Below are 16181 nucleotides of genomic sequence, written 5' to 3' on the forward strand. Positions count from 1 at the left end.
AACTTAACACATATGTAGTGCATGAGGAGATAAAAACAAATGATTATGAATTCAGAACAAAAGTTTATTTTATTAAGAACTTATGGCACGAAAAAGGTTACAAATCAGTAAGTATTATAGCCACTTCTGGCAGCTATACAAGCCAAAGCACTGCATAATATTGAATTAAGTAAGTCACCTAAGACCCCCTGTGGAAGATCGTGCTATAATCTTTGCAACTGGGCAGTTAATTCACCAATATTTCAGAATGGCTGCAGTTGCCTTCCAAGCACGTAACTAACATGTTTTGTTGGCGAGAGGTCTGGTGACCTGGCAGACCACTGGAGAGTCGCACAGTATGTGGAAGGCTGTTGTCTTGCTGTTAAATGGTATCTGGGAGACTTGAGAGCATAGGCAATACTGGCCTGGCCGCCTCCACACACGTCTGTGAAAGTCATCAGCACTGAGATTGAATTGGAATTCATTGTTGCCTTCACACGCCTTCAATCGGTCGCACTCCAGCTTGCCCGAGTTCAATAAAAATCCAGTCTTCACTGCCTATGATGTGGTGTCAGTGGTAGGCATCTTAATGGACCAGCATTCACCAGTCATCTCCAAATGGTTTCCCTTGATATCATTGGATGCTTGGAAGGTAGTAAATAGCATCGAATCGATGTTAGTAATGTTGTTGGTGCAGAGGTAATTGCTCTTACGATTGTTTCTGGGATGCCTTGACACTCTGCAACAGTAGACTATCCCCTTCATAATCCATTGTCGCCAATACCGAGAAACTATTATATTGCTTCAGCCAAAGTGGCAGCTGATATACCTGTTTGACCAACCTGCTTCTCTAAGTCATACTTTATGCCCCTTCTCAAAGTCCAACTACTGATTCAGAAGACAAACAACAAAAATCAGCGTTTGTTCGTACTTCTGCCGGTTATGTCTCACAAGCATCTGTAGCCACAATATCGTCCAGCCAAGTCGACAGATTTGTTTGAATAGCTGTACGGCACGAGCAATGATGCTTTTAAACTCTCTGAGCTGCACATGCCAGATACATATATCACGCTTATCCTTGTCTTTTTGGCATCGAAATTTAATCATTTGCATGTATCTTACCAGACTATATTCCTGCAGAGTTTCATTATTGTGGCTCGATTTCTTCTGAACGTATTTCTTCTGAATTTTTTTGTGACAGAGTGTATTAGTAAAATTATGAATGCAATATAATTTTATGAAAAGTAAAATATGGAAAGGGAATTGTTTTTCTGAAATATTTTAAGGTAAATAATACTTTTAAATACAAAAATTAGATCTTGCGTATTTCAAAAAAATTATAAATTTTATTTAATACTTTCAGAAACCTTCACTGCTTATAAAATATTCATTTAAGGAAGTCTGCCTCCTTGTTTATCTTTGATTAATAATTTTTTTATCAAACAGTTTACATTTTATGAAATAAATCAACAGTCCTATAATTATCAACTATCTAACATACATACTACGTTTTCGTGAACTTCCCTTGTGACAAATTACCAGCAGCAACTTCAATAATTTTAATTGCTGTTAGAAATTTTTTTACTTCCCCCCCAGATATCTTAAATGCAAGGTAGTTTAAATAACTTAAAGTAAGTTTAGCAACAACAAAAACAAAAAAAGTTAAAGCTCACTATGAAATAGATACTACTGATTATAATGTCAAACACAGAAATTAATTTTCTTGATGCCATTTGATCATTATTTTCTCTACGGGCCAACTCTCTGAGTTTTATTGTGAATCCCCACCGTTTTGATCACATCTCTCCCAAATCTCCTGTCTTTTAAAATTTTTAGGATCTTATTTCACCACTATTGCTGGAACTTTGCCTTTTCATCTATCAAACTATAGAATGTGTGAAGTGTTAGGTGAAGAAGAGTGCAAAGTTAGATTTCTTAGATTGGATGCATATAGAGGGTGCTTCACAGGGTATAGCAAAACTTTTAGTTGAATAATTCTTCAGTGGGTGGAGCTAGTGACATGAAATTTTGCATGCATGTGCAGGGACCCAAGTGATATTTATTTACGGACTCCAATTAGTTTTGAAGAATATTTCATATTCACCAAAATGTACCAATATTCTATCAAAAAGCATGTATTAGGAGATAGTATTTTATACTTATTTATTTCCTAACATAAAGATGAAGTATAGAACAAGCAAAACACATTTTATAAATACAAAAACATAAGTGATGCCATTAACAAAAAGGGTAATGTTATTTTTAATAGTTCGCTGGCTTTGCCGCAACATCCTCCCCACCCTGGTCAACCTCCAGGGGGATGACCAGCTGCACAGGTCGGGTAATGGTATGTCCATTGGTGTGCAGAACACAAGTACAGACTTTTTTGTCGTGGCCAAGGATTAGCTCCTCAACACGGGGCTTTTTCCAGGTGTGGCGAGGTCTAACATCTTCTTGTAGTAGGACAATGTCCCCTTTCCGTATTTTATTTGTTTCAGATGGATTCCACACTTGATGAAATGTACGCAAGTCCATCAAATATTCCTTTTGCCATCTTTTCCAAAAGGAGTCCATCAAATGTTGACGATTTTTCCACATATGATTTAAATTTGTTTCAGGATTTGTGAGACTAGAAGGAATAGTAGTTAATTTCTTTCCTATGAGGAAGTGTGAGGGTGTTAAAGCTTCCTCAGAGTCATCTTTTATTCCATATTCGTGGACAATCGGTCTACTGTTAAGAGCGGCTTCAATATCACATAATACAGTGATCAAACCAGCGTCATCCAAAAGAGCCTTATCTAATGTTTTCCGAAGGCATCGCTTAATTGAGCCTATCATTCTTTCCCACCATCCTCCCCACCAAGCCGCTCGGGAGGCGATGAATTTCCATTTTATGTTGAGGTGGGCATAAAACTGTTGTGCCTTGGCAGAGGATATAGTATCCCACAATAACTTCAGCTCTTTGTCCGCAGCGCAGAAAGTTGTGTCATTATCAGTGTACACTTAATGAGGAAGTGAACGTCTAGAGACAAAACGTTGTAATGCAAGTAGGAAGACGTCAGTACGCAGATCGGAAACTAATAATAAGTGGATAGCTTAAGTTGTAGCACATGTGAAGATGACAATGTAAGCTTTAGTAACAGAGTTATTATTTTTTACGTAGAGTGGTCCAGCAAAATCAATTCCGTTAGTTTCGAAAAATTCCGGTAGTTTTTTAGTTAAAACATGTTATCTTTATTACCAGAGACCTGCTGAAACCCTCTAGAAGTGGTCTGGTGCTTTTAAAAATAGGCCTGAGCCATCTTCAAGTATGTTACAAGAATTAGTTGCCAAGTTTAAATAAACAGGTTCAATGGCTGATGACACAGTGGGATGAAGATTTTAAAAAAAAAAAAAAGGATGCCCAAAAGCATCACCCCTATCAAAACAATAATGGAGAAAGAACCATCATCATCAACTCGACACTTAGCTCAACATCTTGGTGCCACAGCCTTTCAAAATTCAATTAGACAACCTTTGTCCCAGATGCTAAAAAAAAAGACTGGAATTCGCTAGCATCATATGCAAAATGATCTATATTGGTTTCAAATTGTGCCATTAACATTTTCTCAGATGAGACACTCTTTTTTTTTTCAGACAGTGAATCCTGAACGCTATCTCAACTTCTAGAGAATGAGGTTCATTGCTGATGCCTGCCATGAACATTGAATCAAAGGCATGTGTTAGCAGGATGGACACAGGCTTGGTCCTGGGCTTGCTCAGAAGTTAAGAATTGTATCGTCACAAAACGCTTTTTGAATTGCTTTGGGGATAGATTTTCTTGGCTTCCTTATAGCTCTGACTTATCACCAGTAGACTTCTTTTTATGGGTATATGTTAAAGGTCAAATCTACAGAGATCTATCAAAAGTTATAGAAGAAATTAAAATAACTATAACAAGTGTGATAAGGTCAATTCTAACAGACCAACTCAAGCAGGTTATCACCTCTTTTGAGTTGAGACTTCATTTTATCGCCTTCTCAGAAGGCAAACATTTTGTGAAACTTTTAATATCCTTTATTCTTATGTGTAAATCCTGAAAATTTGAAATAAAAACTTTTCGTATTTAAAAGTTATTCAATGTTTTTTTTTTTTTTTTTTTTTTTTTTTTTTTTTTTTTACGCTGTGAAGCATTCTGTATATGCTTAAGTTAAAATGAAATGAAGTTGTAATCTAACCCATATGAAGTGAAGAGATAGTTTTGTTTTTAGCTGGATTCATTCATGCATGCCATATTGCAATTTTTTATTAAGTAATTGATTTTATTATTTGGTGTTAGTTATTAATTTTGGCATTTTTGATTGTCCACAAGAAAAGTGGCCAACTCATTTGCAATTTCTGAATTGGCAAAAAAATCTGTTTAAGCTATCTTTAAGGCTCATAGGTACTGTTCTGTACTAAACAATTTTGTAAACGGAAATTTTTACAAATCATTATGGTCTTAATACCATATCCTGTGTTTACCAATTCCATATAATTAACACTTAATTCATTTTTATTCACAGGTACATGATGTTATATAATAAGCTGCATATTGTCTAAGTGATACTTTGTTTCACTGCAAGAGAAATGATGATGCAGAAGTCAATTGGAATATTTTTCTGATACACCCAGGTGCTATCAGGGAATGTCAGGGAAAAAAAAAATGGTTGACCAGTGAGATAGAAGATGATAAACTGAGAATGTTTCTAGAATCAAATCCACATGTCACTTATACAGAAATTGCATATATATATATATACAATACAAGTCTTTAATCTGGACATCCATAATCCGGAATGATCTATAATCCGGACCTCAAAGCTACAAACTTTCTGCGCATGCATAACGTTTACGCATGCGCATAATACATTTACACATGCGCATAATACATTTACGCATGCACGTTTAATGTATAATGGACGGTACAAGCTAGGTTAAAATTATTGAATTATCTATTTCAGTTAATGTTGCAAATTGCGTGGTTCCTTAATCTTCTAATTGGATCCAGCTTATTATATTTTGCAGACTGTTAGAGCAATTTTAGCTCTAACTAGCAAGTAAGCTTGAACTTTCGATTATGTCAAAAAGAGTTTCCGATTCTGAAGCTGCCAAAGGATCTACGAAGCAAAAGCATGTTTTGATGTCCATCAAACAAAAAGTGGAATTGCTGCAAAAATGGATAAAGGCATGAACAAAGTGACAGAGCTTAGTGAAAACGGAAAAATTTCGATTGACAAGTTAGTCGGTATTCTCGCCACAGCAATTACAGGACTTGAACAGCGGAAGTTTGTAACTGAACAAGAAATTATGTTTATTTATAGAATTAAAGAGAAAGTATTAGCACATAAAACGAAGCAACTTAAACAACTTACATTGAAAGAAATGTTTAAAAAAGTAAATAAATAAATATTAAGCTTTTTTTGTAAATTTTAATACCCTTTAGATCATAATTGTTCTTTATTTCATAAATTACGGTTTCAGATTTTTAATTTTATAATTTCTGCATGCCATCTTACCAGATTTCAATTGATGATCTATAATCCGGAATCACCGAAGTTTCGCCAAGTCCGAATTAAAGACTTTGTACTGTATATATATATATATGTGTCTATGTAATGATAGTACAAATTGTGAAAGCACTATGCGCAGAAATTCTGATTGCATAGATACTTGATGCTTAGAACGTCCATCCATTTTGAAGAAGAAGCAGTCGAGCCAGATTAAATTCCTTTTTTATTTAAATTCTCATTTTGTGGCCACAATTCACTTGGCAATCTACTCGTGCCTATTAAAGAACATTTAAATTTTTGATATTATTGCCATAGAAGCGAATGCAGCAGCACACACATGATTGCAGAAAGATGTCTGGCCAAGAAGAAAGCACAAGCAAAAGTGACACATCAGTTCATAAAAAGGAGGGAGGTAGTCAAAAGCTACAATTTTTAGTTTTGGTTTGCAATTTGGTGATTGGTCAAGAGGCATCTGCATTAAGGGTTACGAAAGATCGCATGAGTAATTTGAATGATGCAGTTTAGACTTAAGTGCTATTTTTAGGACAGATAGATGAAGTTCCCAAATGAAATAAAAAATAAGAGGTATAGGGAATTAAATTTATAAGTTTGCTTTCATATTTTTTATCTTACATATATATATATATATGTAATAAAAAAGACAGGAAAAAAACATTGTTATGTAGCTTGGTGTAGAATATAAATTTTGCGGAAACACAGTAGATCCATTTTGAAGAGAAGGAATTTTGGTTGCGTAGAATGCTAATCCATAATTAATAGGAAACTGGCAGCCAAGGCAGATTAAGTCTTTATTTTATTTTCAGTAAACATGTTGTGGCCACAAACAACTTGGCACATTATTTGTGACTATTTCCAGAACATTTACATTTATTATACTATTGCAATAGGAAGAGAATACAGCAAAGTGTCTAAGCGGCACAGAAGTTAAAGCTAAGAGCACCCAATTATCCAAAATGAAAGCTTACCGAGAGAAAGTTTTGGTTTAGATTAAAAAGGTTTCGGTTCTCAAGAGTTCAAGTTTCGAATAAGCTACATCCATCAGCATTATGTCATTAGTCATGTGACATAGATTAATCTGGAAATGGCACAGTTCAGAAAAGTTATTATTTTTAGAAAAGAGAGATTAAATACTCAAATTAGGAATTACAAGGTTATTACTAAATTAAACTATAAAGCTAATTTATATATTTTTTTATCTTACATATATGTAAGATAAAAAGTATGTAAATCAAAATTATAATTTAAAAAGCCTCTTAATTGCTCATTTTTAATTTGGGTACTTCTTCTCTAGTAATAACTTTCTCGAAACTGCGTCATATCTGAAGCATTATTCTGCATCATGTCATCGTAAACTTCTGCTTGCGTTTAAATTTTAACCAATCAAATTAACAAAAATTTTTTCTATAAATAACACCCTCTCTCTTTCATTGCCTAAGCTTGCCTAGAGGCAAGCTTTTCATTGCCTAAAGGATGTGTCTTGTGTGGCTGCTTCTATAAAAACATAATGCATCATCATCAAAATTGTGGGGTGCAGATTAGCCCCATTGTGATGTGCCATGCCGTAGAGCAGTGAACAAGTAATAAAGAGTTATTTAGATTATCGAATGATTTTTGTAATTCTTCAAAAGTTCGTCGCATCTTCTACTACGTAACTGATATTTTCATTTATCTAACCTCAATCCACTCGTGACTTCAAAATAATGTCTTCCCTAGTCAAGTACTCATCTCATAGCAAATTACTGCAAGGAAATAAATTATATCATCACACACATACACATATATATATATGCATATTTAATAACAACAAATTATTTAAAATGACTGTTTTCTCATGCTGGTTTTCCACATGGACTCATAGCTAAGAATCATTACCAATGAATATAGTATATTTTTATTTCTCTACTCATAAGGAATGAAATGGAATTTTCAAAGCATATTGTGACTGGGGATGAGAAATTGATTCTTTTTGTTAATGTTGGGGGGGGGAGTGGAGAAAGAAAGTGTTGAGTAAAGAAAAAAAAAAAAAAAGCTAAGTTTTGCAGAAAAATTAGCTGATCTAGAGAAGGTTTTGCTCTGCATATGGTGGGATATGGGAAGTGGGGCTTATTTTGAACTGCTAGAAAATAGCTAAACCATTAATGCTGATACCTGTATCATTAGCTAGATCACCTGATATGTGCTTTAATAACCAAGTGATCTGCATTGTTCAATAGCTCTAGTGTGATTCTTCTCCAAGATAATACTAAAGCATACACTGTAATAGTGACTCGATAAAAGCTTACAGGGTTTGTACAGTCCTTAAAAATACTAAGGTTTTGTGGAAACAATTTTTGCTCCTTAAAAGTCCTTAATTTCGGTCAAAACCATCAAAAGGCTTTAATTTTACTTAACTAATATTTCTGTCAGTTTTTTTGCAACTTCTATTTTGAGTATGAGTTAACATTTTGGAAGAATATTTTTTGGCAATGCATTGATAAATATGAATTTGATGCGTTAACATTTGAATTCTCCCCCCCCCACACACACACACTTCTTAATATAAATAAATGGTGGATACTTGAGTTTTAAGAGCAGGAGGCCCTGCTACGATTGAAACAAAGATTTTGAAGTAATTTTCTTTTTGTGAATAAAGAGTTCATAAAATATTACATTAAAAACAACTTTTTCCTTTTTTGGATATAAGTTCTTTTATTATATGGCGCTAAATTTGGTGACTTATCAACATTTTGGCGATTTCAAAATCAGTTTATGCAAAAAAAAATTTTCGGAGATTTGCAAAATTTTAACAATTTTTTTTAGAAACATAATAACATTGATAAATATGATAAAAATAATGATAAATTAAAACTGTGTTTAAGAAATGGCATTAAAATAAAATGCTTTTTTTCCCCTCTACCTTCCTACTGTATTTTAAAGTGACATTACTTTCCATTTTGGTGATTTAGAAATATTTTGATTCTGAAAATAAACAATATGTCAAGAATATAATGCTTTTAAATTCTTGTAAATAGTGTTAACAACGTTACATAACTTGATGCAGCACACAGAATGAAAGATGTATCTAGAATGAATACAATAGTTATAAATTACCACAAAAAATTTTAATAAAGTTTTTTCACTTTAACTAAGAGTGTTTCTTGATGTTTTGAAAGCTGCAAATTAATTGCAATTTAAAAAAAAAACATTTCATAGCTAATTTGGTGTCTCTTCTAACTGTTCAGCTGAGGCAAGTGCCACTGTTGTCCCAGGTCTGAATATTTTCTTGTATTATTATTTGTTTTGATCGCTACAACATTTTCTTTCGGTGAAAACTTACAGGTAGGGAAATGAATGTAAAAAATTAATAATTTATTGCAAAATTTAAAAAAAAAAAATTCAGAAAGAAGACCTCTAAAATGGGACCAAATCATAGAATATTTTGGATATTTTACTGAAAATAAATTTATGTAGCAATATTTTTATTTAATTTAAATATTTGTATCTCAAAACAGCATTAAGTTTTGCTCAACATGATAAAAGAAATATTGCATTAGAAAAATAAATTTTATGAGATGATTATTATGCTAATATAAGGTAACCAAAGAAGTTCTTGCCATTTTTGACATCCCGTTTGATAAAATACTTGTAGATAGGAAACAAAGTGACTCACACTCCGGAGTCTAATCATTGACCTGTGCTAATATACACACATGGCAATCTCAGCTCATCCAGTGTTGAACAGAAATGGAGCTATCAAAGCAACTGGTTTGTAGTTGCTTGTTGTGTGACTTAAGGTCAGCAGCCGTATTAAGCTGTTATATATGACAGCCTTAAGGAAGTCATAAATGAATGCATGGCCAGGCATTAGTTTTAAAAGTTTTATGTTGGGAAATCTGAGTCTTTGTGATGAACTCCGCTGTGGGTGACCATAGGTATTGGATGACAAAGGCTTGAAGACAGGAGAACAATATCAAGCGTATGGTGAGCTTGTTAAATGCTTCCATGCTTCTGAGGAAATTGTCGTATTTCATATGCATGGCATAGAGAAGGTGTAGAAGATGATCAGGCGAGTATTCAACACATTGTCAGCAGCCAGCAAGGAATGATAAATAAAACCTGTTTGTGTCTGCCACCGATATTTGTTCGAGTGCTGTCAAGTGATGAAAAGTGGTTTAGTATGACACTTCCAAAATGTGCCATACATTAGTCGCTCTGTGATTATGTGAGGCTCGCATTTAAAATTACCTCTGTACCCACACTATATCACGTGGACCTGTACTCGCAGCAGTTGCAACGGATACAGCAATACATTGCAGTAGAAGGAGCCAGTGTTGATTAGATGCAAGGTTGTATTGCACCACCATAATGCAAGATCATACGTGGTAAGGACAATCAGAGGTACTATTTCGTGATTTGGCAAAAAGACACTGTGCTCGCTGAACCTAGTATTCAGAAATAAACTTGCATTCCCTAGATAACTACCTCTGTGAGGGAATACTTCGAGAATGGGGCAGATTCTTTGGGTCCAAAACTGCTGATAATAGTGGAAATAACTTTGAGACCTAATGCTGAATATCATCTACTGAATAACTACCTATTTTTGATGATTGTGAATGGCAAGAACTTTTTTTTTAACTTTTAGTTCTATCATAAATTGAGTAAGAACTTTACATGTCAGAAAAATTGCAGTTTAATATAATTGTCATGTGAACTTTTTTTGTTAACTTTTAGTTTTATCATAAATTGAGTAAGAGCATTACATGTCATTAAAATTGCAGCTTAATGTAATTGCCATTGCATAAGACAATGTTTTGATGTGTTTTAAAGAGCAGCACTCTCTCTGAATTTCAGAGACAAAATCATTAGTCCTTTTGAATTAAAATTTTTTTTTTAATTTTTTCTCACTTAATTGTACTTTTATGTGTACCAAATTAGGAATGTTTACTTATATCTAATTAAGGTACAGTAGTGTATATCATTCAAAAATTATCAGAGTTTTTAAATACCTGATAATATAGTTGTTTAGTTAAATTATGGCAAATCTGTTTTTCTGATGAACTGTAAGCTGTTCCAGGTAAAAGAATACCCGTACAGAACAGGCAGTCTAATTTGATTTATACTGATATTGTTTGGGCACACTGTTTTTTGTAATAGTGTTATACTTGCCTCAAGACAGTACGGTATTTGTACATCTATGTTGCATATATACATTAATAAAAGCAATGCAGTACTGAAATTCAGTCTGTGTTTTTATTCTGAACAGCCTATGATAAAATTCACTGGAATTCAAATAAATTGTAATAACTAAACGCTAACTCTTCCAAAATCTTTCGATTTTCAGACATCCAGTTTTTTAATCACAGATTTTAGAAAATTTAGTATTTTGTAAAAAATTGTTATTTTAGCTGAATTATTTCATACTCATTACCTTTTTTTTTTACAGATGGTTGGCAATACTGATATACATAAGAAGATGGTTGTGGATGTTTAACTATGAAGAATTTATTCTTGCCTCTGCATCAGAACTATTGTAAATTTTTCTCATTTGTAGATAGTGTATGTGTGTACAGTTGAATTTATTATTCTCTTTTGATGTATACACTAAAATCTATAGTTCAGATTTTCCCAGTGGCATAGCTGCAAATTAATGTCATGTAGAGTTTTTATTTAGATGTCAAGTTTGATATTTTTTAAGACCTACATTACATTCTTAGCTGAAGATCTTAGAATTCTTATTTGTGTCCATAGTTCTTATTCTTCCTGTTATAGCTGTTATGTTTTACAAAGATACTTGGAATGTCATATTTATATTTTTTCCCAATGTTTTTAACAGTTTATTTCAATTTTTTATTAGAAGGGGGGAAAAGAAAAAAAAAACTTGCTTTTATATTAAGAAAACATTAAGAAGACATTAAGACTTGAAAAATATAAAATAGAATTGGTTATGAAAACTCATAATTTAAATAAAATTTTAACTTATAACAGTTTTCTTTCTGTTCATCATTAAAATTAGTTAGGACAACTTATCTTCCTATTTATAAATTTATCTCAGTAATGTCTGATTTCATTATAATTTTTTTTTTCTTTAGAAAAGAAAATATTCTGTTTAAAGTATTTTGTAGTAGTATGATAATTTGTTGCATATAAAATATAAGTTCTTATAATAGGCAATTGTGGCTATAAATATATATGTATTTAATGTTAAAAATGAAGTGTCGTAGATGTCGCAGATCTCCTTCAGCGTCTTGAAAATTTTTTTATTTTGTTTTAATGCATATGTAATTTTTAAATATGGATAAATAATTTATTTAAAGATTAAACTTTTCAGCATTACGGCCAGAAAATTCCGTATAGAAGGGCTGCTTTCCATATTCATTACACATGAAAATTTCTGCTATCTTTTAATGTATTTGATTTCAGTTTGGATGTATATTGGAAGAAAAGGAATCAAGGTACAAAATAAGAGAGTCATTTTTTAATTAAAATCAAGAAAATACCACTTATTCATGACATTTTGAGGAACTTTGAAATTTCAGGGCTAAACTCGTAACGCTCAGAGGGTTAAAATAATTTATATTCATTTCTGTTTGTGAGAAGTTTTTATTTTATTTTTATTTTTTTATTGTACCTTCAGAAAAATTCATTCGAAATCTCTTGTATTAAAAAGGTGGATGTGCATATTATTAAAAAAGGGGAAAAAAGTGCTCTCTCTCAAGTTGTAATGAAGAATTGTTATTTCATCAAACTACTTCTGCATCTGTTTAATATACTTCATTGAAAACAATAAAAATAAAGCATTAACATTATGAAACAACGTGATCAAACTTAAGACTTCCAGTTTTTAAAAGTACTGGCTATGCTACTGTTAAAGTATGTGCATAGATTTTAAGTGTTTTAGTAGCTCTGTTAGAGCTGCCTTTTTTATTTCACATGGAAATCCATCTGTGTTTGGGTTTGTTAGAATAGTAGAAAATATAAGACTATTTCCAGGACTGTTCTTTAGTTGAGCACATTTGAAATATATATATATATATCTTTTTTTTTTTTTTTTTTTTTTTTTCAAATAAAAATAGGGAACATGCTTTTCCACGTTTTTGGTTTTCAGAGTATAATTTCTTTTTTCATTGTACTTGCTTATTGTGTGACTATGTTTAGAAGTTATTTGTTGAGTAAATCTGGAAATGAGAATACTTCACAGAAGAATTCCATTTAGGTTGAGGAAAAAAATATATATATTTAAAATTTATGTTAAATGTATAGTTCATTTAAATTAAAATTTGATGATCTAGATTATTAATAACTTACATAAATTCAAATTCATAGAAATACTGTGAAGTTTTTATATTAAATCTAAAAAATTTTCTGCATTATGTTACCTTAAGAAAAGGCAACATAATATAGCAAATATAGATGACAGTTTTAAGAAGTATAACTCATATTAATAGTTGCAACAATAAGTATATATTTGTGTGGTAAGCATGTTGTATTCATTATGAGGAATTATACAGTTCCTTTTGCAGTGCAACTGAATGTTATTTTTAGTAAAAAGTTTCATGGCCATCATTACCGCAAGTTAATACTTAGATATTATGATATATACATGTAAAAGTATGAAGAATTATGGAGGTGGAAGCAAAGAAAGGAAAAAAAAAAGTCATTGTATTTAATGAGTTAAGATCTTAATTAATATATAGTATATCAGTACAGCAATGACAAACTTTCAGGAGAGATAGAGTACACCTAAACGATGGGAAATCACATAGGAATGCAGGGTCAGATGCGGGTTCCTGGCGGTAGTGACAACACATATGTCAAGAAAGAAAGGACACAAACAGGGGGAGAAAACATGTTTATTGTTTGGAGTACAACAAAAACAAAGAAAAAACAACATAAAGAGACAACGATCATCATCAAAGAAGGTGTTTGAAATTACAACCCAGGCGTGATGCAGGAACCGTGGGTCATGCATCTTCTATTCGTAATGCAGATATTCCATGTGCTAGAGAAGTGAGGCTTGCAGCACGGTCTGGGGTCGTAATTTCAAACATCTTCGTTAATGACGATCATTGTTTATTTTTATTCTTATTTGGAATTTTCTGCTGTATTAAACATAATAAAACATGTTTTCTCTCACTGTTTGTGTCCCTCCTTGTTTTTCCGTTTTGTGTCGCCACTACAGCGCCAGGAAAGCGTTTCCAACCCTGCATTCCTACGTGACTTCCCATCATCTAGGTGTACTCTATCTCTCCTGAAAGTTTGTCACTGATACACCCTGTAAATTCAAATTAAGAAACTGCATTAGTTAAAAGAATTTTAAAAAAGTGCTTGCATTCCATTTTGTAAATATTACCATTTTTACCATACCTTTTTTATGCATTAAATGTGGGATTAAATAGAAACTTTTAATTAGGTGATTAAAAGGAAGTTGCTTAAAATTTTAAGAAATCAGAAAGAGTAAACAGATCTTTCTTCATGTTTTTGACAATTAATAATTATTATTTAAATCCAATATGCTTTGTGCTGTTTGATATAAAAAAGTTATATTGTTACAACAAAATTGGTCAAGATTTATAGATTATATAAGAAGTTTTGCAGAGGAATAAAAAAGAATACCTTAATTTCATTATGCAGATGCTTCTGAAAAAGGGATGAAAAAAGTTCAATATAAAGCCTAAATTAAAGGCATTACGACATATGATATGTTTTTGTAACTATTTGGCTTTTTGATTTAAAGAGAGTAATAAGTGGTAATATGTATATGAAATATGTATATTTTTAAGGACCGACCAATATTGCTTTTTAATTATAAACCAATTTTCGAAGTGCTCTAGATTAATATGAGAAGTAATGTTTTGTATGATTTCTCTCCCCTCCCTGCTGTTGCTGTGATGTGTTTTTTTAAAAATGGCAGTAGGCAAGAAATTTTTTTTTTTTTTTTTTTTTTCCTCATTATGCATATATATTCTTGTTTGCATTTTTATTGTTCTGTTTTGATTGATCTCAGAAAGAGTGTGTATGCATAATGTACAAAATAACTATTTGCTTTAGTTTCAAGTTTGTAATTTATATACATATATATATATATACAGAGAGACAAAATAGATTCATTCTAGTAGAATTTTAGAGAGTGAAATTCATTACATATTTGCACTTACAAATGTAAAAATGAATTTTACATGGAAATAAAATTTTTTATAGGTCAGTGGTATATAGGTGTCTTGCACAGTTAAGTTTTGCTGTATTTTGTATGCATTTCTTCTGGTTTGTCTGCTTTTGAATCTGATTTTTACAGTATAAAGAAATGCTTTTGAATGTCTGCATGTTCTCATTTGAAGTGTCAAATTCAACAAAGTGTGCTCAATTGAAATTAATAAACTGAAATAAATAAACTGAAATAGATATTTATTTTGATAGATAATATATAGTAGCTATAACATTGTAATATTAATTATATGAATTATATTTAAACTATTTATGTGGTTACTTATAAACATATGTGAATAGTTAAAGATTGTTTGTATTTAAATATTGTAAATAAAGTTCACAATGAAAAAAGTCACCGTGCTAATTTAACTTTATGTATCATGTTTTACTGAAATACTAAAAACATATTTATACAAAAATTATTAAACATAATGCCAAAATTATTATTATAAAATGGTGTACTAAAAATCTATAAATGTTCATCAAACTTGTTCTCTAGTAATAATATAAAATCCTTATAATTTTCTAGGATTTTTCTTTTTAATTCTTATATGAAGAGATAAAAAGAATGAAATAACTAACTTGTCTTACATTCCTTAACATTAAATGGTTACAGCCGAAAACATCGTGGCAAAAACATCGCAGACGAAAACGTCGCGGAGAAAACAACGCAAGACGAAAACGTCCTGCTACAAAACATCGTGGGAGAAAACATCGCAAAGAGAAAACATCGCAGTTCTAAAACATCGCGGTACAAAATATCGTCGTCGAAAATATCGCGGTAAAAAATAAAGTATCTACAAATCATCGCATGACGATAACATCGCACACATGCTTTTTTCAGCTTTAATAACTATAAATGGATATTCCGGTAATGATTTGTGAGCGCAAGATGGAAAGAAGGATAATTTTTACTTTCATATTTTTTGTTAATCAATAAATTTTTGCTGAGAAAACAAAAAGGAAACTTAAGCATAAAAAATTAATGCAACTTATAGCACTTAATAGAATTTTAAAATGACGTAGTTAACTAACAAAGGCCCATTTTTTATAAAGTTTTTACTGGTAATTTTCGTGAAAGGTATAATCTATAAGTTGCATTTAATTTTCTATGCTTAAGTTTCCTTCTTACGTTTTCAGCAAAACATTTATTAGTTAATAAAAAAATGTGAAAGTAAAAATTATCCTTCTTTACATCTTGCGCTCACAAATTATTATGGGAATATCCATTTACAATTATTAAAACCTGAAAAAAGCATGTCTGCGATGTTATCGTCATGCGATGATTTGTAGATACTTTATTTTTTACCACGATATTTTCGACGACGATGTTTTTAAACTGCAAAGTTTTTGAATCGCTTTATTTTCGACGACGATATTTTGTACCGCGATGTTTTCTCCCACGATGTTTTGTAGCACGACGTTTTCGTCTTGCGTTGTTTTCTCAGCGACGTTTTCGTCCGCGAT

At 31.7% G+C, this 16181-nt stretch overlaps 1 protein-coding gene across 1 annotated transcript in view; it reads left to right on the forward strand.

Annotated features, from left to right (window-relative positions):
• LOC118185816 (calcineurin subunit B type 2) overlaps positions 1-15083 on the forward strand; it is a 47216-nt gene extending 32133 nt beyond the window's left edge. Inside the window, exon 6 of the mRNA XM_035355733.2 lies at positions 10954-15083. Within this exon, the coding sequence (XP_035211624.2) occupies positions 10954-11001 (48 nt within the window). The 3' untranslated portion in view covers positions 11002-15083. The remainder of the gene's footprint in view (positions 1-10953) is intronic.
• The last annotated feature ends 1098 nt before the right edge of the window (positions 15084-16181 follow it).

This window comes from Stegodyphus dumicola, chromosome 10 (assembly GCF_044657685.1).
Source record: "Stegodyphus dumicola isolate Sdum_Otavi_A_Nest chromosome 10, ASM4465768v1".
Classification (NCBI taxonomy): domain Eukaryota; kingdom Metazoa; phylum Arthropoda; class Arachnida; order Araneae; family Eresidae; genus Stegodyphus; species Stegodyphus dumicola.